The following is a 27,890-nucleotide window of genomic DNA, read 5'->3' on the forward strand; positions in this document are numbered from 1 at the left end:
TGGTTCCAAAGGTACTATACCGAAAGTGTTTGGTGGAAACGGGGCTTAACTATTTGAGGCAGCAGCTGACCAGCAGCTTCCGTTTTCAGCTAGATAAAATTACGTTTTTTGTCAATGGAGTCTGGCTTTGAAGAGAGTATGGATAAGTTTCACTTTTAGTTCAGTTCCTCATCAGAAAGGGCTGTCTGTTTGGGAAGGACTAATCATAAGACTGAATAACTGACACTTGGAATATACTGCATGAGTTGTGTGAGAGTTTGTAAACAGATGTTTGGATTCTTTGTTCACCAGAGGCATGTGAGAAAAACAAGGTTTACCTTATAAACTCTACATAACACACAGAGTAACAGTGAGTAGGCTAACTGACAGAGATGGGACCAAGTCACACATGTGCAAGTCTCAAGTCAAGTCAAGTCCTGTAATAGGTCAAGTCAAGTCCAAGTCAAGTCACCTTATTATTGTAATTTTACCTGCAGAATCTGATCTTAATAAAGTGAAAAGACAAGATAGAAGTAACTGTCAGTAAACATTGACTTCATTGCTGCAGTGTTTACTTTGCAGGGACGACCCCCATGCGTGCGTGTGCACACACACACACACACACACACATACACACACACACTAACCAAGGCAGCGGCCAAAATCACCCATTTAGCTCATTTAACCCCTGTGCAAATAAATTAAAAAACAAGTTCCACCAAACCGACCCACCCCACCCCCGTATCGTATCAAGCTAACGTTAGCTAACTACCGACTAACCAGATAATATTAGGTAATTGACAAGCACTTACTGGGCAGAATGATGACTCTTGGTACCCCTCCCACTTTAAATTTATTTATTAATTTTATATTCTAACCGAAAACATGATGTGAATACCACTCAAGTCATTCAAGTCATCGTGTCTCAAGTCAAGTCCTGAGTCTTTAACTTCCAAGTCCGAGTCAAGTCTCAAGTCTTTTATTTTTTTGTCAAGTCAAGTCACAAGTCTTCAAAACAGCGACTCGAGTTGACTCGAGTCCAAGTCACAATGACTCGAGTCCCCATCTCTGCTAACTGATGTAAAAATGGTCAAGTTTTCCTTTAAAATGTGTGTTCTTCCTCCTCCTACTCAGTCCTTTTTCTCTGTGCTGCAGGTTAGAATTTTGCACAAAGTCACATCAAAGTGCTAAATTCTTTTAAGATGGAGCTCGTCACAGACAGAATGATTTCAACATGGAGGAAGCTCTGCGCTTTTGGTTGCTGCTTCCTGCAACCCACTGTGAGGGAGATGGCTAAAAATTGCTGGCAGTAGCTGCATGTGTCCACACTGTCAGATCTGAGGGGGGAGTCCCTCTCTCTCTCTCTCTCTCTCTCTGCTTCTCTCTCTCTTTCTCTGGCTCTCTCTCTCTCTCTGGCGCTCTCTCTCTCTCACAGCTCAGCATTTCCACTCTCACGAAGCATGAATCCACTGTTCTGATGCTCCACAGAGGCACCATCCAGTGTATCTGAGCCACTCGTGGGAAGGATTTGAGTCACAGCCTCAGCGAGAGGTGAGTCATTCTTTATCTCTGTCTCCCCACTGATGGATTTTTACCACCACCTCAGAATCACACCACCTCTTTGTATTTTTGCATTTTATTTTTCTCAGAACAATCCATTTTTACAATAGCTGCTATTACATTGGCTAGCTTTCAAGTGTTAGTGACATCACCATACCTGATTAATTTTTTAGTTACTATGCTATTTGTATGGAAACTTCATGTTTGTCTCTGGTGTCAAATGTGGTGTTTGAATTGAATTGACAGGATTTTTAGGCTTGCATGACTGAACATGTTGTAGCTGCATGATATTTTCAAGGTTTTTTTATTGTAATTATTCAGATGGTATTCTCTACTTTTCATTGGTAGAATCTGGCTGACCATTATAATATGACCGTACTTTTAACAAGATCAACTACTAACAGCTTCATATAAATCTATAAATCATAATATATTTATATGAATTTATGATACGCCTCTCCAAATCATAAGTTATGGGATAAAATAAGCCTTTTGGGCAACCACCTGTATTTGCACGACTTAAAACTCAAAGCCAACACTGTCCACACACTGTCCATAAATGAATAGTTCACATGGGGTATAAAACTGTTTTATAAGCTTTTGTAATTTTGTAATTGATTCAAAGCTGTGCAGCAAGTCTATTCAGAAGAAAATAGTGCCAGAAAAAACCTTGATGTCTGTAAAGAAATGAGGCCACCGTGGTTATATGAATTCATTATTTTGCTGAGGCTATGATTTTATAGTGCAGAGAGAGCTCTGCTACTTCACAGACACAAACACAGAAGAGGTCCAGATGCTGCACAGTCTCATGTGTCACACTGTGTGGCACAAAAAAGGAGCAAATAAGCAACACAGTGAGAGAGACTACTAATTATTTCAGCATTAAGAAAACTTTAATGATGCCACTCACATTGTGCAGGAAATGCTTACTTCCTCTGTCTAATTGTCACTGTAATAATTTCCGAGAGAAAATATCGTTTTCTCACAAAGATTAGTCACCACAGTGGCAAAGCAGCAGCAGTGAGCATCACTTGGTGTGAGACGCGGATCTGCCTTTTTACGGACTGACCTGAATCTGGTTCCTGATAAACACGTCTCCTGCTGGGGGGACAAAAATTTGTCTTGTTAAAGTTCTATTATTTGGTTTCCATTGTGAAGTATGTATGCTTTGCTCTGGCATCTGCAGGTGGAAGGATGTGTGGCAAGTCACTATATTAAAGCTAATGTAAGTAGTGACTCATAAGACACAGCTGGCTTTAAGAATATATTTGGAAAATAGCTGCACAACCTTACATGAATGGCACACAGAACAGCATCAGTTCTCACTGGGGGTCCTTAGCACCCTTATGTCAGGTATTTAAAGGTCCAGTGTGTAGCATTTGGGAGCATCTTTTGGCAGAAATGGTATATAATATTCAAAACTATATTTTCATCAGTTTATAATCACCTAAAAATATTAGTCATTGTGTTTTCATTACCTTAGAATGAGCCATTTCTATCTACACACAGTGCTGGTCCTAGCCCTGAGCAGACAGATCAAACAGTGGCTCCTAGGGGAAAGTCTGCGTTTTTGTGACCCATCCACCACGCCAACCTGCCTCCTTTTAAGAATGCTTGAGACTGCTTTCTTGTTTACTCCCATCAGCAACCGATGTCATGTGATTACAGCCTTTCAAAATATGTGGGATATTTATGACTTTGGGTGCATCACTTTTTGTGGTAAAACATACAAACACTTTATGAGAACAGCCTGAATATATACTATAGCTATACTCTAACAAGCACATGACTTTGACCCAGGAAACCAGTGTTTGTGTCCTTTGTGAAACTTAAGTCAAGATTGAGTTATTTTGTCACATCAGTCATTAGTCAGTCATTAGCCGTAAGTCACGTGGTCGACTCACGACTAACATAAACTATGGTCTTTTCCTAACCCTAACCAAGTATTTTTGCTGCCTAAATCCAAGCAACAGCCCCCTCTGATTAATAAACAATGCAAGGCTGTCACTATAATGATGCCAGGAGCTTCTGCCCAAACATCAAAATATGACGAGTAGGGATGATTTTACATTGCATGATAATATCAGTGATATATATATAAGATTGCAGAAATTGTAGGCTATCCATATAGACAAATCATTTCTAGTCCCTTGTGGACCTTTTTTGTTAGCTATAATTCAAGGTGTTTAATTTTGAAAATTTAAATACCACCAAATATGATCTGAAACAATGAAACATTTTTTTGTTATAGAATACTTCCATGTCTACATCACAATATGTCCAGCAGCCTGTTTCAGTATTTCAGTGTATCAGCCATGTCAAAAAGAATAATTCTGATCATGTTCATACAAAGTGCATCTGTATGTATATGAATATGTATAGATATATGTATGTATATACATCAGAAACTAAACTGTTTTGTTTAATGCATGATTTGTTTCAGTTGAAATCTACTGTGGATCACAGACATACTGTCAGACCTACCTATTCCAGGCTGGTATGGTGATTTTCCAGTGAAATATGGCCAATGATCTTGCAGTCTAATTTACATAATCCTCCAAGTGAATCTGTCGGTGGCAGCCACCAACAATTAATTAGCATAAGACTACAAGCCAAGGAATTTTTAATCATTATTTGAATGGTGATCATGCTGTCATTTTTGGGATGTCAGGAAGAAGAGGAAAATGCCATTTAACACTGTGTTTGTGACGTGTAACCATGGCAACCTTTGAAGAGGTCCTCATGATCAGTGTTTTCTATTGTCCCTGTCATTGTCATTGGAGTCAGTCACATCATGATCAGCTGCAGACTGAGATATGACGGTTGTGGTAGATCTGTTTCCACTTGTGCTGTCTGTACAGACCACAGTGAGAGGAGGCTCAACAGGAGCTCTCTATGCTAGTGAGCTTTCAGATCCTGATAGACAGAATGCATTTAACAGTGCTGTCCTTCAATTTGTGCAAATTGGAGAATAAAATGTCATTATTAAGTGTTTCTGAAATTATACAGTTTTTTTTTTTTTTTTTTCCGGATGTAGAGCATGGTGCCCTGAAACTGACTAAACGAATCAGAGGTTATCAGACAAATTATAAATATAACTGAATACATCAAATCATACGATTAGTTAAACACGAAAAATGGAGTGTAAAAGGGAATCTAGTGATTTCTTCTTAATTAGCTGGTGAAAAAGCAATTCTTTTTTTCCCTTAAGCACCAATGATGGAATAAATTAAAACCTGATTATGTGTGTTTAAAATTACTGGTGTTATCGAGTTGACTGTGTGACTAGCTATCTCACATGAAAATACTGATAGGTTAACAACCGTTTAATGCACTGTTCAGATGTCAGCTCCTTTTGAGTCACTACATCTTTATTCAAAAATGTGTAGAACTAAACTCTAAACTCCTAATTCAGCTATCTCTACCATTCACGTTAGGTATGTTATGCTAAAAAAAATCCACTAGATGCCATTGTGTCTTTAAATAGTGGGCCTTTTCAGTTCACCTCCTACAGGAAGTTAGTAACAAAAAATGTCACTCCAGACCGCTCCAGACGTGAGGACTGCCATCTTTGTTTGAGGGAAAGCAGGTGTGTAGCTTATTCTGCTATCTGTACACTGCAAAAACTTGAGTGATCTTCAGTTTTTCATCCTTCTGGTTGATTTCACAACCTTAAGTTACATTTTGATTGAAGAACAGCAAGAAAATGTGGCATTCAATTATTTCAAAGCCCTTTCTGGTGATTCTAAGGCAAGTCAACCTGCCCTTGCACTCACAAGCATGACATGGTTGGTACTGTAACCATAATTACTGCATACATTATATTTTTGGGTAATTTTTATTACTTAAGTTACTGTGTTATTTATTAATGGGTAGCTACATTATTTATATTTAAGTAGTAATAGATTCAGCATTATTGAGTTACCAGTAAATTATTATTTCATTGTCATTTATAGCACACTGTATATTGTTTCATTTGTATTTTCATGTGCAGCGTTTAAGTGGAGTCACTGTGTTTCCTTGGTTATGAGCTAATTGGTTCCTCCCTGACCTTGTTTTGTGGGGACAGGTATGGGTGATACACAAGAGAGAGCGAGTACCTGGTGCTTAAGTTGGAATGTGTTAGTACAGTCTTGCCGTGTTGGTAATAAACGAAGAGGAAATAACAAATGTTGTAGCCGGCTTATTATACACAGCCTGAAAGAACTGGGGAACACCTACAATCAAGAAAAGAGGGTTAGATTACCAATGGATGCTATAAGTTGTTTAGTTTCACATACAATTATATGCACGCTAGCTTAAAAATGAGGTTAAGTATGAGCTTGAGTACTTCAAACTGGCCAAGTCTGGTTATATAATGACCATGGAAATGCAAGGGCAAACACACAGGCTTGGAGAATCACAATTATACCGTTATCATATGACTTACTAGAATTAGATTTGTTTACTTCTCTCACTTGTTATGAAATGGGTAGAGCACACATACATGTGATCTGACTTGGGGACATGGGTGTGTTTTGATTTAAGACTTCCGTTGGTGTTTACATGAGCCCTCTTAATGCCAGCCACTTTGTCCTTCACAGTTCCTTTACTGTGGTATGATATATAACTGGAGACTTGGCTGTTTGGTCTTGTTAGTGCCCAACCAGTCACACAGCAGCTTGGTGTGTTGATGTCACAGAGAAAACAATCTTGCTTTGCCACTTTTCTGAGCAGTTCTCTGTACTGCTACAAACTGTACCAGAAGTGATCTTTTCCCCATGATTTTCACATACAAACAGACAAGACGTTGACTCTGAGAATACTACATATTACTGTAACATTGTTGACTAAAGTCTTGTAACAAAATAAGCTACCTAACGCTACACTTTACTGTAAAGCACAGACACTGTATGCCTTTTCTGCTTCATAGCATTATTTTAATTGTTGTGTGCTTGTCTCTTTGTCTTCTTAATGGACCATAACATAATTTGGACTTAGACTTCATGGTGATGTTCTTGGAATTTTGCAGATGTGTGTGATTTTGAGTCTCTCATCTCCCAGTATCAAACAAAGTAGAGAATACTAAAAATTGGAATCAGATTCTGACGCACAAGGCACATTTTTGCGTCTGTATGAGACGCATCAGGCTTTCGACTAACATTAGTGTAAACCCATCTGAGTCAATGACAAACAATATCGAGCAAGAAAGTCTGTGTTGGGTGAGAGGGATGATTGGGTCAAACAAGCACCATGGATGATATTAAAATAATGGCTGTAGTCACCGTGACGTCACCCATTGGTTTGTGGAATCACATTCTGAAGCGTCCAGTTTGGCATTCTGGCCATCACCATCTTGGATAGTGAACATGTTTGGATGAGAGGGTGGAACTGTGAAGCCTGTCACTTAAAACAGCCAAGACCTTTATTGTGGGTAAATGTAAGCATCCTATACACCTCCATAGATAGATACGTAGATAGATAGATTAGCTATAGAGACTGAAATGTTTTTTGTACAAGGCTATAAACATGTTTATATCTACAGTTAAATTGGCCATTTTAACATGGGGGTCTATGGGCATTGACTCGATTTTGGGGCCGGTCTCAAGTGGCCACTTGAAGAACTGCAGTTTCTGGCACTTTTGCGTTGGCTTCATTTTACAGCCCTGGAAGTTACAGCTTGACGAACACAAACTTTTACCCAGGAGACTGTTGTTCATGTCCCGTGTGAAGCCAAAAGTCAGCGTGATTTTAATGACATAATGTAGCCACTTGCCATCACGTGACATTTGTGTCACATACATCACATGACATATGCGTCACTTGTTAACTATTTTAGCCCAAAACATAATCTTTTTTCTAAGACTAACAAATGACTTGTGTTGCCTAAACCTGAGCTAGTTTTGGTGATGAATAGATATTGACAGGCTGTCCCTGAACGTCAATTTGGTACCTAGAGCATCATAGCTTGAAGTGCCGAGCCGCTGACCAAGCTGCAGTATTTGATGAGCTGGGAGTGAGAACTTGTTTGCTGATCAAACTGATAACTGCATCATGATTTATTCATCGTAGTTAATAAGATTGTTAATATTCGCATCATAAATGGATTATATTAGGCAAACTAGGACACATTACTGAGATCATATCAGTGGCCTATTTTGTTTAATGGCTAATTTTACTTGACTCTGCTATATGACCAGCCTGCTTGTTATGAAAATATACAGCACTGACATCATGTCTTTTCATATATTGTGATAAAAATGCAAATAGTGCAGGCTTACAGAATGTTGTTTTGGTTTGATTAACATTTCCAAGTGATTAGATTTAATTACATCTTTTTCACTGTGCATAATTGATGTTGTCCTGCTCTTTGAATGAACAATGTAGAGCACATCTAAAGGTACACAAACATCCAGTTGTGACACTATCCCCTTTATGTGGATTTCACTTTCATAAATATTGAAGTAACCTCCTAACAATGAAATATGCTCAGTAATATAGCAGCCATTCATGTATACTGTTTTAGCCCACAATGGGACCCTTTACATTCACAGTAATAAAGAGTCTGCATGCGTCACAATTTAAAACTGTGTTCACATGTTCCTTTCAGACACCATGTGGATAGTGTGCATCCATGGTGGGATTTCAAAGTCAGGTGATCATTAGCTGTCAGAAGCTCCAAGTGGGTCCAGTGAGGGTCTTCCTTTCTGTCTTGTAGCCGTGGCACAAGATCCCAGTCAATAGCTGACCCCCTGGGACACAGAGAGAGGGAACAGAAAAAAACAGAGACAGTAGGACAAAAGAAGGGAGCAAAGGATCACAGCAGCTGAACTCGGTGAGGACGTGTGGTTGTAGCAGGAGATGTGCTAACGTGAACACACTATCAGTCACACAGGCAAGCCTACGGCTTTTATTCAAATGAACTGTAGAAATTGTGCCAAGAGAATGCAGGGTGGTTAGGTACGTAATCGTGCATTGATCATAACTGAGAGCATAATTTACACAGTACAATAGCTTACATCTTCACATCAGAGCAGCCACACATCATGTGCTGCACGCGCCCTCCGTCTCTGACATCACATCTTCAAACAGCAACACAAGTCAGATCAGAGCAAAAGGAAACAGACATCTGCATGTGTAAACACGCCACAGTAGAGTACAGGTGGCTACAATCAGCATATGACTCAAATATAGAACACTGAGTATAGTGTGTTCAACAGATATATGCTCCTCCAGTCACTCTGGGCTGTGCTGCTGACTCCTCAGCTAATACAAACACTAAGCCAAAAGATTCTCAAATTTGTTTCCATTAAAATTGAGAGCCCTGTCTTATGAAGCATGAAGAAGATTTCAAACAAAACAAACAGGAAATCCAACACTGGTTCCATCAAGATGTTTTCTTGTTCTTGAAATTAACTGATGTGAAAGACAATGTAGAATAAAAAAATGATTTGACATCTTCCAACACGCTCTGTTAGTTATGAATGTGAAATGATTTCATCATATTACTAATGTGGATTCATGGATTTTCACTGAAAAATAAGGCAGTCTGAAGAAAAAAGTGACCCTCGTATATCATCTTTATTGCTGAGGTTGCTGAGGTTTGTCACAGTCAGTACTTTTAACAGTGGGCTTCATAGTGTCATTACTTGCAGCTACTGCCTCTATAGTTTGCATTATCTCAGCTGGGTTAAATTATAAGACAACGGGCCCCTGGTTACATATGCCTACATAAACAGCCTGTTGTCATTGCCGCTAGGTCAGTGATTTCAGTTCAGATACAAACACCAAAAGACAGCTTTTGCAGTGGTTTATACAACAGTTAGTTCCGGCCCTGCAATCTGATTGGTCGAGAGACAGTAAAACCGTGATGATATTGGAGTACAACATCACGGTTATTTCACTGTGTATGTATCACTCCGCTTCACAGCTGATTGCAATCAACAATCAAATCAAAACTGACGGTTAGTGTCAGTTAGGTCAGCAATTGCGTTGTAGGCTAATTAATTCATCCACTGTCAAACAGCCAAATATATGGATTTATTTCCTAAAATAAGTTTTGAATTGAACTATGAATGGTCATCAGAGGAAGATGAGGGAGAGGAGAAGCTGAATCCATCTGAGCACACATCCAGGTTTGTCAGTGTTTCATCAGCGGAGCTCAATGACTTGGAGAAAAGCAACATACTGTCAGATCAGAAGGCAGAGTCGGCTGTGCCTGTGAAGCCACAGTCCACCATGCAGTCACCACAGACTAATTTCACCGGCTGCACAATTAATGGAAACGTGCTGATAAATGTGTATAAAGAGTAAGTGCCTGGTGCACCATGTCTGCGTTACATAGCAACGGTGACAGCGGAGTCCTGGGGGAACTATTTTTGTTGGCGGAAGACAAATAAAATGCTTAAATTATTTATTTTGTCCTCATTTTTCAACATTTCTTAATCAGCCTTGCTTATTTAACTGTTGAACTGTTGCATAAAAGCAATATCACACTTGAGCTCGTGATATTGTACTGTGATATTGTCACGGCTGTGATTCGGTCGATATCACAGTACAACATCACTCCCTCTCGTGTGATATTGCTTAAATGATACACTGGCAGGTGGTGTATCATACCATTGCAAAAGGTGCGTCAGTTTATAACACTACTGGAGGGAGTAACCTTGAAATGCTGCTGGTAACAATGTAATATAGGGTAGGTGGGCGGGTAGGTGCATGGGTCCAACAAAACCCTGGACTTTCACACGAGAGGCAGCTGTACACTTCCCGTGTCAATGTTAAGCAAAACCCGGATGATTTTTTCTAAACCTAACCACGTGCTTGTGTTGCACAAGGGAACGTCAACAACAAACACAGAGGGATACGTAGTGCGTAATACCTAGATACTGATAAAGTGGCGATATTTGATGAGCTGGGATGGGAACGCATTATCATAAAAGGCCCCCCACAGGTAAAGCTGTGTCGCTTTTGGTCAGTTTCCATCTTTATTTGAGATTTTGCAAGTTTGCTACTTGTTTATTCATTTCCATGCTTGAGATGGTGAAGCTGTCTAAAGCCTCACCAAAGCTTCCTGTCACAGCAGATCCACCCTGATCCTTTCTTTCCATAGATAATATAAAAACATAAGGCAGTCGTCCCCAACATGTACTGTCGAACTGACAAACTCAAGTACTCCTTCGCTGACACCACCAATAATGTGTTCTTCTGAATGGATTGTAAATATGTTATCTAACCACATTAATTATAATATTAGAATTATAAGTGGACAAGTGGATAAGTGGTCTAAACTGTTTTCCCTGTTACACTGTGGCAGCAAATGTAATTGCAAGCTGGATCGTGTTCACCAACCTTTTGTTTTTTTAGCATCCTGTCTGTGGTTAGGTTAAGGCAACAAGAAACTCTGGTTAGATCATGGTTTCAGTTTAATATTCATTCATTCATTCATCTTCTAACCGCTTCATCCTCTTGAGGGTCGCGGGGGGCTGGAGCCTATCCCAGCTAACATCGGGCGGGCCGGACTATCACAGGGCTGACACATAGAGACAAACAACCATTCACGCTCACATTCACACCTACGGACAATTTAGAGTTATCCCCCAATTTGCATGTGCCGGAGTGCCCGGAGAGAACCCACGCTGACACGGGGAGAACATGCAAACTCCGCACAGAAGGGCTCCCACGCCCAGGATCGAACCGGCAACCCTCTTGCTGTGAGGCGACAGTACTAACCACCACACCACCGTGCCGCCCCTTCACTTTAATATTAATTTTATATTTTAGTTTTTTTATGTGATAAATTAAGACCACAATGTTTCCCAAGTGCTGTGAGCATCTAAATTCATAACATTTAATAAAGCTGTAGTCACTGAGCAGACTGAAGGCTATCTCATGTACATTTTACAGATATATTCAATCTCATCATTCTGCAACTTGCAACACTTAATTTGATTAACAACATTTCCTCATTATATTGATAGAAAATGTGTGTGGTTGCCAAATTTTCTTTGTATTAAATCCTATATTCTGTGGGGTTTTTTTTTGCTTTGTTTTGTTTTGTTTAATTAGCTGAGCTACTCCACTATCTATGTGTTCCCAGCAGTTGCAGAAGCTGGGGCACATAAAACCCTGTTTGGAAACTACCACTACTGAGTATTATACAAAAGCACAAGGAAACATGTTACAGCTAGAAATTTCCAGCTGTTATATACATTTAAATTGCTTTGCTAATTTAAATGTAGGCTCCTTTTATTTTAAGTAATATTTATTATACAACATTTATCTCCGACCAAGTAATTTGATTGGACAAGAGGCATACCATGAGTGCTGATATAGAGAACAGTAACACCAGGACTTTTAACTACACATGTATCACTCCACTTTGATGTTTAATGTAATTAATAGTTCAGAACACTGGTAATTAGCATACGTTAATGGTCATTGTAACAACCTTTGCACTGAAAATATGAACATATTTCCACAGATTACATTTGAATCACACTATTAATGTTTGTCAGAAGATGACAAATGGAAAAAAAGGTAGCTTGGATACTTCACTGCAAAATTTTTGACTGTTAGCAGCCTTTTATTTTACCGGTTGCACTATAACTGGAAACATATGGATAAAGTAGAGTAGCTGGCCTGAGGTAACCTGTAGACTGACACAAGGTAGCAAGGTAGTGTGCAGAAATACATGCGTATGTGTTGTTTGATATATATAAAGGTAAAAAAAAAAAAACTGATTGAAGAGTCCTTACCTTTGATTGAGCCCATTCTGTGAGTCATGCACCTACGATTTCAAATCTAGTGCCGCTGATGCAACGAATTCCCTGCTGTGCTGTGTTAACTCGTAGCTCTGTCTCAAGCTGACAAGTAGTCTTTAATATTATATTTTGAAGAATATCCTGAAAGGGTTTTTGTATTTAACTCAACTAAAGAGGATATACTGAGGCTTACTGATATACTAAGGTAAAGTTTGGAAAAACAAAACAAAAAAAAACTCCAAACTTTTAATCCTAAAAGCTAATTGATGTACCTGAACACACGCAGAACCATTTGGTCTCACTTTTTCAAAGCATCTTTTGAACTTGTACTTGATGTTTCATTTCTGTAGGTTTCAGATCCAGACTGAATTATAGCACCATTTAATACTTGTTTCATTTTCATCTTTATATGAAAAGAGGTTGCCATTTCATTTCCATTTTTACAGAAAGTATCAAATGATTTTAATTTCTTGAAATGGTAGATCTAGAGTACCTAATTCCATCAGTGTAGTTTGACAAATGGCCAAGAACATTATTTCCTGCTATCTTGCAAGATTATATATGGAAAAGATTAGCAAGTAGGATATTAAATATGGACATATTTTCAGTTATTACAATGGGATAGACAGATATTATTACATTTCTGTATATTTGAGGGGGATATAATATGATTCTGATATTAATAGATAATAAACAGATGTGAGAAACTGTTAATATACTCAAGACTATAGACCTTTTCTTACTTGATGGCACAAATGTTTCTCCTGTTCCTTTGTATTTCCTGTGGCAGTGTTTGTCGATGCAGTATAGCTGACAGGACCAAAGCTGTTCTCCTAGCAACCGAATAGCAATGAAAAGGTCTATAGACTATGAAGTAAATTATGGCAATAATTGCTCCAGCTACTGTGATTTGAATGGCATTGGCACTTGTAAATAGTTCCAACATAAATACACTTTTTAGTCACAGTAATTGCTTCTTGTCTTTGAACAACTTAAGATAACTTCTTTGTCTATTAGCACTGGAGAAATTAAATTCCAATTATGCTGATACGATTCATATTTCCTGCAATTATTGTGTTCAAAGTGCATTCATAACAGCAGTGACTTCTCAAACATAAATTGTCATGCCTTTTTCATTTAGCCATGCAGCAAAGGTTAATTACTGTACCCAATAAGCTTACAGTGTCACTTTATAATAGGATTTGGATAATGGCATTTTGCTCAAATGTGACAGACTGCAGTCCAAACAGGGGTGGCGATGAAATAATGGAGGATTAAAATCACTTAACGTTGCTTATATGTTGAATGTCTTTTCCATTCAGTGTGTCGACTTTTTCTTGTTCAGCTTGGCAGCAGCTCTTGTCCTAGAAACGCCTCATGCACCACATGATTTTAAAGAATTTATAAGCAAAAATATCTACACTGTACTACTTCTTTGCAAATGTATAAGCAACCCACAAAGTCTCATTTAACATCACCAGAGGGTCTGTTAGTCATGTGGATCTCCTGTTCCAGAGAAACAGGCAGAGCGCTTGCCTGCAGGGGAGAGTTAAAGCTCTTCAGTCTGATCTCATCAGCTGAGGCCTGGATCTTAACACTGAGTCTTTCCTGTGTCCCATTCACGATGTTATGCCAGAGCTCCTCAAATATTTTCTTTCATAACCAAAGGAGAAAACAAATGTTGGTGCCAATTTGATTAAATTTCAATTTGTCTTAATTTGTCTCACTAGCGTAAATTGGGACATGAATTGAATGCTGTCTTTTGATGCTGGTGACTGTTTTAGTTCATTTTATGTGATAATATTTTTTCCTAGAACTCTCAGACTACTTTCCACTGTTTATAAAACTTATCTGACATCTGCAACGGTCTGACTAATTTTGAGCTGACAGATTTGTATGTTGTTCATCATCATCGTTATCATTGTAAATCAGCTTACAGTAAAAGTAAAACAGGAGGCAATGCCATTTAGTCAAGTGCACCACAGCTCAAGAGTTCAACAATCTTAAGGCCTGAGGGATGAAGCTGCCTAGTGGTCCATCCATCCATCTATCTTATCCGGGGCCGGGTCGCCGGGGCAGCAGGCCAAGCAAAGCACCCCAGATATCCCTCTCCCTGGCAGCACTCTTCAGCTCCTCCTGGGGGACCCCAAGGCGTTCCCAGGCCAAATGAGATATGTAGTCCCTCCCTCCAAGCCACCTCGACAGACCCCTTTCGACGCAAAGGAGCAGCGGCTCTACTCCGAGCTCCCTCCAGATGTCCGAGCTCCTCACCCTATCTCTTAGGCTGCCTGGTGGTGCGGGACCAAATGCTGCAGTACTGTCTGCCAGACAGCAGCAGGCAGAACAGTTTTTGGCTGAGGTGATTTGGGTTTTTGATAATCCTTATGGCTTTCTTCCTACACCGCTGGGTGTAGAGGGTGCCAGCATCATCCTGACGTGACTTGCTGTGCAGTTTTCACAACCCTTTGTAATGCCTTATAGTTGAGCATGGTGCAACTGCCATACCAGGTGTTGATGCGGCTGGTCTGGATACTCTGGGTGGTGCACCTGTAAAAGTTGCAGAATATCCTGGAGTCTGTGTTGAACCTTCTCAGCCTGCGGAGGAAAATGAGGCGCTGTTCACGCAGTGTTGGTGATGATGTCTGTGTGGTGAGTCCAGGTCATGTCCTCACTGCTGTGAACCTTGAGGAAATTGCCTTGCTGATTCTTTTCACAATAGTCCCATTGATTGAGATGGGAGTTGTGCCCTTCTCTCTAGCTCCTTTTACACTGCCAGATTTTCCGCAAATGTTGGGCTGTTTTGCAGGCCAGCTGCGAGCGTTTAGACACACAGAGCCGGACTGGCGAGTTGATCTGAGGTGCCCAATTTTCCACTTGGTAGGGTAGTCATATTGGCGGAACTCTTTAGTTTAAACAGACCGAGGTGCCCCTCCGCAACAGGAGCGGCTGTTGAAGACTTGTGGGAAGAGTTGCTGATGACGCCACACGTGCGAGCCACTGGTGGTGGTGGATAAACAGGAAACAGCTGATAGCAGGAATTAGCGAGCAGCTAGTAGCAAGAGGGAAACGCAGACCTGACAGACACTGTAAAGATGAGCAACTGGGGAGACAAGGCATTGCGCAGCCTCCTTGCCCTCGCAAACGAAGAGGCCATTAACCGTCAGATGACAGGAACGGTGAGGAACGGGCAGACTTACGAGAGAATCGCCGAAAGACTGACCAGCCGCGGCTTCCCTCCCACATCACTAGTTACGTCACACGCTGAGCCACACGTTTTGTCACTTGCTCACGCCCCCCATTGCCCTGAAAAAGGCACATTCTGTATACAAAAGTAGGTAGGCATTTTGCCGCACTCCCCGATTTTGCTTTTATACTGCATATAATGCTGAAAAAAGACTGATTGGGCTTTCCTACAAATTTGCACAATTCCTATCTAAAAACAGCTTCTGTCTCTCCATGTAGTCCACAAGCAGCTCCCTAGTTATGCTGATGTTGATGTGGAGGTTGTTGTTCCAGCACCAAGATGTCAGAGCTCTGACCCCCTCTCTGTAGGCTGTCTCGTTGCTGCCGGTGATAAGACAGATGACAGTCGTGTCATCAGCAAACTTAATAACTGTGTTGGAGTTGTGTATGGCCATGCAGTTTTGCGTGAACAGGGTGAGGGGTGTGAGGCCTGCCTGTCGAAAAGCTCGGGATCCAGTCACAGTGGGTGATGTTGAGTCCCAAGCCTCTGAGCCTAATGACCAGCTTAGAGTGCAGAATACTGTTGAATGCTGAACTATTGAACAATGTTAATGAACAGCATTCTCAAGGAGGGGGGTTCATGAATGTAAAATATACAGTATGTATATGTGAAATTGATCGGTTGAATTGATAAAGCAGACGCATAATTATTAATATAAATATGTTTTAATAAAAGAAGTAATACAGGACCTATCTAGTCTTAAACAAGCAAGTGAGAGTTACTGTTGATTAGAAGATTTACCTCTTGCCTATTAGCTTTGCATATGGACTGGAAGCAGGGGGGAATAGCTTGCCTGGTTTCATCTAGAAGTAACCAAATTTGCTGACCAGAACCTTTTAAATGCTAGCTAAATGCATGCTAACTAACACATAACATTAAGACAACATGTCTTGTTATTACAGAGGGTCTGCTAAGTAACCAGTTGAGAGTCCCCAAGCTTGGTGAATAGTTTTATTGTGCGTCCTGCATTTGTTTGTGTACTGGATTGATTGATTTGTAGTTCCTTTTTATTTCCCCGGTGAAATGGTTTGCAAGGTATGTGAATGACATGAGCTGACAGGAGGTCAACATGGACGGCAACGCTGTTACATGACAATGCAATATTAGTGAGACAGTCTATATTTTTTGCACTGCATTTGACTTGAGTGGAGGAGTTTTTGGAGAAAACCGCTAAATGATGTTTGAGCTGTTCGGACAAATCTTCAGCTGTGCACCCCACCGTCAGTGGGTGTTTCAGCCTTTTAGCACAAAAAAAAAGAGTTGAGGGAAAACTAACGAAATCAGTTTTGCTGAAATAAAATAAAATAAGGCACAAAAACATTATATCTGAGCGACACAGTCAAAACATTTGTTTTCCTTTGCAGCCTGCTTGAAAAATGTGCACATAAAGCAGCAGTGATCTGGACCGGAGCCACAGCAGAGATGAATCTGTCTGAGGAGATGCTGCTGGGTAACTCCACCTGGGCTTACTCCTACCACCAGAACTACACTGTGCCACCTCCGCTGCTACCAGACAAGATCACCACTTCTAAACCTGCAGCATGCGAGCAGGTCCACATTGCTGTCGAGGTATGAACAGGATGTTTTGATTTGTTTCATTTCTTAACAAATTGAGTTACAGTACATCCATTAAATCGTTCACTATTACTACACTATTCCACTAACCTTTTTGGCATGAGAGTGATTTACCGCTCTGATATTGGTACATTTTAAGAGTTTTAAATGGGGCTGCACGATATTGGAAAAAACTGACACTGCAATATTTTTTTAATTTTTTGCAATATATATTGCGATGTCAAAAAATACAAGAATTTTCACCAGATGACTTAAAGTACGAAAATTAAAAAATAATGGAGGGGCTTTTACTCAGCACAACTACATAGGCTACCAGCTTCATTTGAAACAGACTACATTATAGATGGTCCGTTATTTATTAATCCCTCTGTGTTTTTATATTTTTACTTTTTATCCGCTCCAATTGCCTTGATAAAGTTAATGCACCACGCCGTCATTTCAAACTCAACACTTCCTGAACTTGTTTCAAATTAAAAGCCCCTTATAACCTCGGCTGAGAGAATCCCTCCATTTTCTAAATAGGCTTTTATTGTGAAACATTTGTAGGAACTTGGTTGTGGAGGATACAGTAGCTGGTATGTTTGTGTATGGTACTTCAAATGTAGCTCCTGCCATCTGCTGACGCTTTTAGGTGACTACAACAATATTTGGGCTGGCACATGAAAAGACACAGTGACTCAGATGACAGTAAAAGTAATAAAAATAGGACAAGAATAACCCGATAACATCACACATGTCGCGAAAGACAACCGGGGGATAATTGGTGTGTACCATCCTGTAGTGTGACATGTCTGTCGGCCAAGTCATGGCACGATTTTATGACTCCACAATCGTGTAATGTGACATACTGACTTTCAGAATGGGCAGAAAAGTCGTGTAGTGTGTACCAGGCATAAATCCTCCTTTAACATTTCTCCCTCTTGCATGTCGCTCATTTTCGGTGTGTGACTGCAGCGTGTGCATGAGAGGGGGAGGGGCTGCTGAGTGACAGAGAGAGAGAGAGAGAGAGACAGCAGGTGAGCGGAGAGGAGCACCGGACGGGGCTTTAGAGCGGCTTTTCTGAAGCAAAACAAAAGTTTACATGTTCTTAAGAGAAAACATCGCATGTCCTGCGATATGACTATCGCACATACGCACATCGCGATGGCAATGTTCAAACAATATATCGTGCAGCCCTAGTTTTAAAGTCCTGGTGAGGTAAAACACATAACAGTGTTCCTCAGAAAAAAAAGCCTGAAAAAATGCTCAAAATTTTGCAAAGTACTATTTCTTTCTTCCTTTTTCCTTTCTTGTTATTTATCCCATCAGCCCTCAGATTGATCTCACACTGTACTCTACTGTCCTCAGGTTTTTCTCATCCTCGGTATCATCTCCCTGCTGGAGAACATCCTGGTCATCACAGCTATCATAAAGAACAAGAACCTCCACTCACCCATGTACTTCTTCGTCTGCAGGTGAATGGTTCAGCTGTAGAACACACACCATCAAATATAATAACATCATATGCTCAAAACAGTCTTAATGGAGTGTATTTTTTCATGCTTTTGCATTCAGTTCAGTTCAATTCACTGTTATTTCTAAGGCCCAATATCACAAACCACAATTTGCCTCAGAGGGCTTTACAGCATACAACATCCCCTCTGTCCTTAAACCCTCACAGCAGATAAGGAAAAACTCCCCCAAAAAACCCTATAAAGAAAAAAAAAGTTTGAAACCTCAGAAACAGCAACTGAGGAGGAATCCTTTTCTAGGACGGACAGACACGCATGTCGTGTATACAGGACAGATCACCATGATAAGGAGGAACAACAAGTAAACCTGCATTCTCAGAGCGCAGTGTTATGTTGAGATAATATGGTGCTATGAGCTCTCGAAGATATGACATAGCTATGAGGTCTTCAGAGCTTTGTCAGTGAGGAGAAGGAATTTATTCTGGGGGGATTTTACAGGGAGCCAGTGCAGAGAAGCTAAAACAGGAGAAATATGATCTCTTTTATAAACTCCCATCAGCAGTGTTGAGCAGAAGCATCACTACAAGTAGCGACGTCATTAACTTAACTACATTTCTCAGTAGCATGGTGGTAACGTCACTACTTTCAAATAGCTTTTCAGTAGCGAAGTTGATTTATTAACCAAGTAGTACTCTGAAGTGCAGCTGACTTTTTTTTCTGCAGAGGTCTGGATAAAAATAAGGATAATAAAACTGAGGATAAGTAATGTGACTGCCGCCAGCACCACACCAAGGCATGTAGATGAAGGCAAGCACTTCTGTATGACATCACATACTAATCTTTCAGTTTATCCTGCTTGCTGCTTTCACTATCGGCTTTTCTTGGTAGGACCCGCCCTACTCTGTCTCTGCCTGGCTACAATGCACTTTGTGATGTGTCTTGCCCATAGACTGTATAATATTATACTACAGTTATATTATACAGTTATATATTTTCTCATAGCTTAGTTTGATACATTTATCTGGAGATACCTTTAATGTAGTGAAACTTTATTTTGATGTAGAGTAACTGGGAGCTTAGCTCACATTTTCAAAGTATCTTGATGACACTGCCCGTCAGTACATGTGCCGCAGCATTCTGGATCAGCTGGAGAGTATCTGAAGACTTGTTAGAGCAGCCTGATAATAAAGAATTGCAATCCAGCCTAGAGGTAACAAATGCATAGACCAATTTCTAAGTGTCTTTTTGAGACAAGATAGGCCTATTCCAGGGCTATTGGGGCCCCAGGCTGAAATGAGCTGTGGGCCCTTAGTGCACCCACTGTTTCTCCCACTCTTCTTGCCAACATGTCATACTGTAATTTTATTTAGCATGAATTAAACACGCCTCTTGTACTAAACTCTGTTACAGTCCAAAACACTGATGTTGAGGCAGCCGCAGCTACCTCACCATCAGCCTCAGTAAAGTTAGATTTAATTTGGATACTCGACAGTCACTTCAGACCCAGCAACACAGCTGCACATTCTACAGCTCTTTAACTTTAAACCTGAGCAGCAGATTTAAATGTTATACTCATGAACAGCATTTATGTATGACACTGTCCCATGATAAAACATGTCAAAATTGCTTTAGTTTTGCCAAATCAAAGTGAAATGAATTAGGCTAATCCATTGGGTTTTGTTTTGTTTTGTTTTTATCAGTTTTCCATTAGCTGCAATACCAGCAGTGTCAAATGGACTTCAGCAAACCAGGACCATGAATAAAAGAATAATTCAAAGCAGCTGCTGTACCTCCATCATTATTTTAATGAACAGATGATATGCTGTTTAAAATAGAGTTAATAATAACTGGCACTATTATCATTTTGTGGCATGGCTATGGTGCAGAGCTTAGTGGTTGCATTACATTATACTCTCTCCATCAATATTGGCTAAATTAAACAGTAATCCTGAATTAAAAGCAACAATTCCTTTTTAAGCCAAGTTTGAGTGTATCTGGGACCTTAATATGTTAACCAAACAGGCTAAAACTGCTTCAGGTTATCCAAAAAATGCTCAGAACAAGTTCGACAGGCGAGATGAAACAGAGGAAGATGCTACCAAGCTAAGTACTCATGCAAAACTAAAACTGCAGCTGGAAGTAGCAGCAGTTTTACTTGGCTCCAAATTTTAGAGTTCTGACTGCAGTAAATGTATGGAGCTAGAACAGTCTCAAAATTAATAAATGCACACAGAAATGAATAAATGCACAAAAAAGGATTCACAAATGTATTTGGGGATTTTTTTAAATATATATATATATATATATATATATATATAAATGCATTTGTGAATCCAGTCACGTCAGGGGGGTCTCAAAACTCGCACACACAAATACAGGGAAGTTTACAAATTAAAAGCACTTTGTAAATGCAGGTTCGACAGTTCATATATCAATGTAACAACCTCCAAATATGTATCTGATGAAAACTGCAAATACTTTTACATGCATATATTTGTGAATTTCAATTGCGCATATTTAAAACAAGAAATATTTGTGTGTGCATCACAAATATGTTTATAAAAATTACTTCTTATATGTGGATTTTCTTTTACTTATACAGAATGAAACATATTTTTGTGTGCATTGAAAATGTGTTTGTGTTTTGAGTTACATAAATCCCCAAATACATTTGTGAATCCTGTTTTGTGCATTTATTAATTTCTGTGTGCATTTATTCATTTTGAGACTGTTCTAGCTCCATATAAATGGAATCAAGTCAGACTTCAAAGATCTTTCATGGAAACTGGAGCAAGCAGAAGATTGGATTGGTGGTGTCAAGAACAGCATCACAGTCCATAAAACACACGAGTGACCTTCAAAATAGATGATCTACAAAACAGGAATCGCTACTTGAATCTCAGACCGGTGAATCTCCTAGAGAAAGATGAAAAGCGCATTGCAGTTGTAGACTACTAGATGTGCTGCAATCCTTTGCTCTGTAAGTCATGACAACAAAGTTCTTAAATTTTTAAAACAAGATCTGAGTCATGCAGGCAGCCAGGAGCAAGGGCGCGATCATATTTGAAGACCACCGTGTCATGATTTTCCAAGACCTGTCCACAGAATTCTTCAAAGAAAGAAAGCGCTTTGATGCTGTTAAATTCCCATGAGCCATGAAGATCGACTCTGGATTAATCTACAATACTAAATTTAGGCTGTTTCACAAGGGGATATTATGCTTATTTATTGACCTTTTAAGTGTAGAGACATTAATTAAGGATCTGGAAACCCAGATGGCTGGTCGGCTTATGGGCCTGTGTTTGGATAAACACTGTCAGGGACGGACTTTGCAGTGGCAAGACACAATTTGAAGACTCAACTTTAACTTTGCTTTTCAGCTTCTAAGGGTAAGTAGAAAGAATGGACGAAGGGGGGTTTACTCAAAAACGGAATTCTTATAAACAAAACACACACCTATGGAAGATGTTAGACACACACACTCATACACAGTGGCACACACTCTCTGACAGTGGAAACTCATTGCTTCCACTGAGTTCCAGAGGGGAATCGAAAGTGTCACCTATGTGATCTGGGAGAGGTTGAAAATGAAATTGTGTTCTGTTGTCCTTCACAGTCTTAGACAGAGGCTTTTTCTGAAAATGTCTGCAGAATGTCTTGATTAACTGACTTGTTTTCTATGTCTGACAAATGCAGACTTTCTCTAACTTTACAGAGTATATCACCACGCTCAGTTTGTGTTAATTGGCAAAAGTGTAGGCACTTAATGTTTGATGTGTTCAAAGCACAGTCTGTTCCTCAGACGAGCCTAAGTTATTAGGCTTTAAATATTTTAAAGCAGCAGTGTCTGTGGAGCAGGGCTGTGTTCATATCTGAAAAATCCCTATTACCTAAGATTACTCATCATTTCCTTAGCTGGAAACTGCACTCTGGTATTTGTATATAACTGCAACATTCAAAGCCATGAAGAATATTCAGTGTCTTTTAAACATTTCAACATTTCCATCCATTATGGATACCAAAAATGCACCTAAAAATCCAGCGTAACTTTAGGCCCTGTTAGTAGGATTTAACAACTTAAATCATTGATGGTGTATCTTCAGGAACCCCCAGCCTGTTCTCGTTACCAGGGCATCAAATACCAACACATTGTCATGCCTCTTAACGTGTGATATTGACACTAAAGCCTATGAATGGCAAAGTAAAAACATTTTAGTCTACATACCAAGTAGCTCCCGTTAAGAAAGAAATGAATGCAGAGTGATGTTTCAAGCCACACAGCTCAGTCTAAAGTCTAAAGAAAATGATGCCCTGGGCATTGCTATGAGACACAGAGGAGCATGACCAAGTGTCGCTATTTGACACCCTGGTAATGAAAGGGAACCCATCTACTGTCAGGTGAAATCAGTAAGATAAAGAGGAGCTGGCCGCCAGAGCAATTCATTTAAGTCTCTTACTTACAGTATCTCATACATGTGGGGTGATGCTGCTGATTAACAGATCCGTCCCCTTTAGGATGGACAATCTAGGAATATATATAGATATATGATCAGTGCATATGCCCCAAATGCTCCTAACCCCAAATTTTCGTGAAAATGTATTTTCTCTCCCAGGGGAAGCTCTAATGGCAGCCAACGTCAACTGCACTTTAGCTTCTATATTGGACCGCTCACCTGGGGTGTGCTCTTCTCACATGAAATGTCGGAAGAAGCTGTTACAGTACTTTAATGATCTGAATCAGTGTGATCCTTGGAGGAGTTTAAACCCTGGTGAACTAGAATTTTCTTGTTAGTCCTCCCCTCACACATAGATTATTTTCTAGTTTCCGGCTCTACGTTTTCCTCTGTGGTAGATTGTAATTAAAATAGTATACTATGGTCAGACCGCTCTACCACTACAGAGTCCCAAAGCTGTTTAAAGCCACTCCTAGATGGATTTTTCATCTGAGATGGCTTTCTGATCCAATTTTCTGCCTTTTATAGAGTCACAAATTGAGATGAACATGAGTACGAATAAGATCTCTGCTATTGTCAGACGGGAGGCATTTAAAGCGTACCTCAGAGGCATTATCATATCTTATAGCAGCTCAAAAACAAACAAACAAACACAAACTGAAAATTGATCCTGACCACAGGAATAATCAAAAGTTAGAGAGAGAAAGGTTTTCTGGAATGACTCTATGACAATAAAAGAAGAATAAATGTCTCTCAATGCCCAATATGAAAAGACGTCCACATCAAAAGCAGAAAATAGTCCAAACCAAGGTCTAAATCAGTGTAGACAGATTATTACGATCTGGATGAAAAAATAGGAGATTGTTGGCTTGGCACATTAAGGAACTGGATGCAGACAGGGGAATTAATGCATTTCAAACTCGAAGTGGCACACTATCAAAGGATCCTCAGGAGATTAATGAGACTTTTACCCCTATACAAATAATCTGAATCCTCAGAAAACTTGGAAAAACAGAATGAGTTTTTGGATGGACTTTGTATTCCTGCCATAATAAATTATTCTAAAGCATGTCACTGAAGTTTTAGATGCTTTATAAATTTCTGATGCCACTATCAATATGATAGGAGGAAAAACTGCAGGTCCTGATGGGATTCCAGTTGATATTTACAAAGTATTCAAAGATAAACCACTTGAACCTCTTTTAGCCAGAAAATACCAGAAATACCAGAAATAAAATGATCACAATACTGGATAACTGGAAAGATGCAACTGTGCAGCTGTGATGACTTTGGTCTGTCTAAACCTTCCATCAGCAGAGTGATCACACCAACACTTTCACAGTCAGCAATTCATTTTATTTCTACTGGGTGTCCACACCTTGCAGGCTGACAAAAGCGCATGTCTGTGACAACCAATCACATCTGTTAAAAGAATGCATCGTGCCTTGCAACAGGGTCAACCATACCTCCTCACCAAGATAAAGGTTTTTGTCCCTTCCTTGCTCAGAGTTGCTCTGAGAACTTTGCTAAATCACTCCAAAGCTAGGACTCCTTGAGTTAAGTTAGGAGCTTTCTAAGAATATTCTCAGAATGTTTGTGAATATGGCCCCAGGAGGGTGTTGAAATTAATACGTGTGTGGGAGTGGACCTCTCACATGGCCATTCTCTCATTAGATGCAGAGATTAAGAAAGCTACTTATTTGATGTGCTATCTCAAATTTGGTTTGGTAACTACTCCCAAAAATGGGTTTAGATACAAATTTAAAGGGGCAGATCATACCAAAATGAAAATTACATGTTTTTCCTCTCTTACCTGTAGTGTTCTTTATCAGTCTAGACCAGGGGTAGGCAACCTATGGCTCCGGAGCCACATGCTGCTCTTTAGCCCTTCTCCAGTGGCTCCCTGTGGCTTTGACAAAAAGTTATGTGACAATGAATAACATTAATTTATTTTACATTCTCTAATATTCATATACCATTGTTGTGGGTCTAAAGTGATTCTTACATTCTTCTTTTGTAATTGTTCAATTGTGTGTAGCCTATACACCAAACTAAAAAATATTTTAACATTTCATCAACTAGAATGTGCGTCATACGTCTACGGCCTGGCGCCTTTTCCTTTTTTGCCAAATTTTGCCAAACTTCAGTGGCTGGTCTTGAGTCTCCCTTGCTAGTCTAGCTATGGATTCCGAATCCAAAAAAAGGGAAATGTCTCAGAGGAAATTACAGAATTTAATAATGCATTGACATATTCATTTACTTTGACCACTAACGCTGCAAAGTTAAGTACCATATAATCATAAATAGCCCACTACAGAGGAGCCACCTTGTGGTAAAACATAATGAATGCTCATTAAGACCTGTTAGTTATGTTGATAGGATAATTTGGGCCTAATAGACTGTAATACCTTCATTATCAGGCTCAAATATGTCTGGCAGATACAGACAGATCTTTGTTTATTTTTTTTTATCAAACATGGCTCTTTTAATAGTAAAGTTTGCTGACCCCTGGTCTAGACTGTTTTTGAGATATTGCTCAAAAGGTATCTGCCTTGACAATGAAAACGCTGGCTTTCGGCTCAATATGTCTGAGTCACCGCGTGTAGACTGTGGCTGTGAACCTGCCATTTGGTGCTGATTTCAGCCGACATTCTCCCTTCCTTCTACCACCTGTGTGTTAGTGTTTCCAAATCACCCTTGCTTTGGGAAAAAGCAACAACAACCTGTGAGCTAACAACTTACACACTAAAAATGGCAAATTTTGATGAAGATTTGGATTGTGTAATAAGGCATAACTGCTTTTGTTCGTTCTGTGAATTGTTGTAAAGATCTACAACAAATAAAACAACATGTGAACACACCTCAGAAAAGCTCAGACTCTGACTTGCAAGACACTCATGATATTTATTGATCTGCACAGCCAGCCACTTTAATGACAGTGCTCTCCTCCCAGTGTGCAAGTGTTCCACCAAAACAAGTTAACCCCCAACACTATTTTGCAAGAGCACCGTCGCTGCATGCTGGGCTTTGCGCTGCCCAAGATGTCTGTGATCAGTTGAAAGAAACAAAAACAACTCAGAGTGTTTGTTCCCCTTGTAGCAGAGAGATAATCAGTCATTCAAGACCTTTCCTTAGCATGGACACCGTGCTGTGGAGATAAGTCTAGCTAAGCAAGAGTAGGTTCAAAATTCTTAGCCCACCAATATTGCTTCATGGTGCACCCCTCTGGATGAGCTTGTTTCTATGTGTGTGTGTGTGTGTGTAAGTGGAGGCTGTGCCAGCCACTTGTGTTATGGGAGATAATGAGTTTTAATTGCAAAGCATGTAATTTATGTACACATATTAAAATAAAAAGCTCATTTACATTTTATAAAGTCATTACTACACGCGCCTGAGGAAACAAAGTGGGCTTATGAAGGTGAAGCTAATTTGCTCATCTTGAGCTTGACAAACAGATTGCACACAAAAGATGTGATCCAGGATCTGTCTTTGCTTATTCTCCCTCCCTTCAAAATATCACACAGTATATCTTTACAGAGGAAACAAATTCATTCCTGAACATAAAGACATACATCTTTTTATTACAAGTGAAACAATAAAATGCCATGGTCAACCTGTAAAGTTTCTGAGATTCTTTTGATTGTATAATCTTTTACTCCGCTCAGAGTTACATAAATGTAGTTCATGGAAACACACTTTGATTTTCCTGTTTTCTCCATTGCACTTCCACCTGGCAGACATGTAGACTCATGACATGTCTTATGACCTGCCAGAATTGGACTAAGCGTCACAAGTAACAACTTTAATAACTAATCTTCACGTAATCATAAAAATGGCCTGCACCTCAATTTTAACACCAATTACTGGAGACTTTATTTGGATCTGAGCCTTGTGACTTGAAAGCCCTAACATCCCGTCTTCAAGACCAAAGCAAAAGAGTCTCAGCTGACAAGAGACAGAGCCGACATTCAGGTCCCTGTTCAAGTTATTGGTCAACAAGGAGGTAACGCTTTAATGTTGTTTTCCGTGATTCTTTAGAGATTTCATTTCTCGGAAAATAGATAACTCCACTTGTTTTATTGTTTTAGCCATGCCAGTGGGTTGACTCTGTTGGCATAATTTGGGAATAAGTCAGGCCATTAATGTGGTCTAGGGAAAAATGTCAACACATATTGGATGAATTTGAACTGAATTTAGAAAAGACTCACATCTAAGTAGGGATGCACCGAATATTCGGTAACCGAATATATTCGGCCGAATATTAAAAAAAAACACACATTTGGTATTCGATGGAATAAGTTAAAAGCAAGGCTGAATAATAGCGGCGTGTTTTGATAACGCAATCAAACAGCATGCGGTGACGGACAGAGTAAAATGATGGCAGTGAGGCGATATTGTACTCCATCCGTCACTGCACTCGCATTTGCGACTAAAAATAGTTTTGTGCGGGCAAAATAAATCATTCAACACGCTGTGTGAGTACAGATTTCGACCAGCAGCAGAAACGGGGGGTTGTGGGTTGAACGGGGATCACAGACACAGACAGGAATACGTATTCCTGTCAAATACGGCGGCGCATGATTACGGCTTACCGGCGACGGAGAAGTCCGGCTCCAGGTGAATAACTTGTTGTCATGACTGCCCAAAAGTACCTGAACAGCTGAGCCATGGCGGCACACAGGTATGTGGCGTATCAGAGGAGAAACGAGCCTTTCACATTTCTGTCTTTGTGGCAGGTTGTGCCACAAACCTCGCCGCACTTTAGGGACTGTTCATTACTTATGAAGGGGAGGAGGGTGGCTGGTTGATTCTTATTTTATTTATTTATTTTATTTTGATCCCCCCCATGTTCATCACTAATTGATGCTGTTTTTGAAGTATGAAT

The 27,890-nt window shown here is 39.8% G+C and overlaps 1 protein-coding gene and 1 long non-coding RNA gene across 2 annotated transcripts in view; one reads left to right on the plus strand and one right to left on the minus strand.

The window, feature by feature from the left end:
* Positions 1 to 1,409: 1,409 nt before the first annotated feature.
* mc5ra (melanocortin 5a receptor) overlaps positions 1,410 to 27,890 on the plus strand; it is a 33,905-nt gene continuing 7,424 nt past the window's right edge. Inside the window, exons 1-3 of the mRNA XM_049584367.1 lie at positions 1,410 to 1,530; positions 16,890 to 17,094; positions 18,448 to 18,554. Coding sequence (XP_049440324.1) covers positions 16,948 to 17,094; positions 18,448 to 18,554 — 254 coding nt within the window. The 5' untranslated portion in view covers positions 1,410 to 1,530; positions 16,890 to 16,947. The remainder of the gene's footprint in view (positions 1,531 to 16,889; positions 17,095 to 18,447; positions 18,555 to 27,890) is intronic.
* Positions 8,201 to 27,615, minus strand: LOC125893612 (uncharacterized). The gene is made up of 3 exons (XR_007449904.1): positions 27,598 to 27,615; positions 24,819 to 24,914; positions 8,201 to 8,270 (listed from the first exon to the last, which is right to left on the minus strand). It is a non-coding gene; the product is annotated as an uncharacterized LOC125893612 (long non-coding RNA).

Source organism: Epinephelus fuscoguttatus, linkage group LG8 (genome assembly GCF_011397635.1).
Source record: "Epinephelus fuscoguttatus linkage group LG8, E.fuscoguttatus.final_Chr_v1".
Taxonomy (NCBI): Eukaryota; Metazoa; Chordata; class Actinopteri; order Perciformes; family Serranidae; genus Epinephelus; species Epinephelus fuscoguttatus.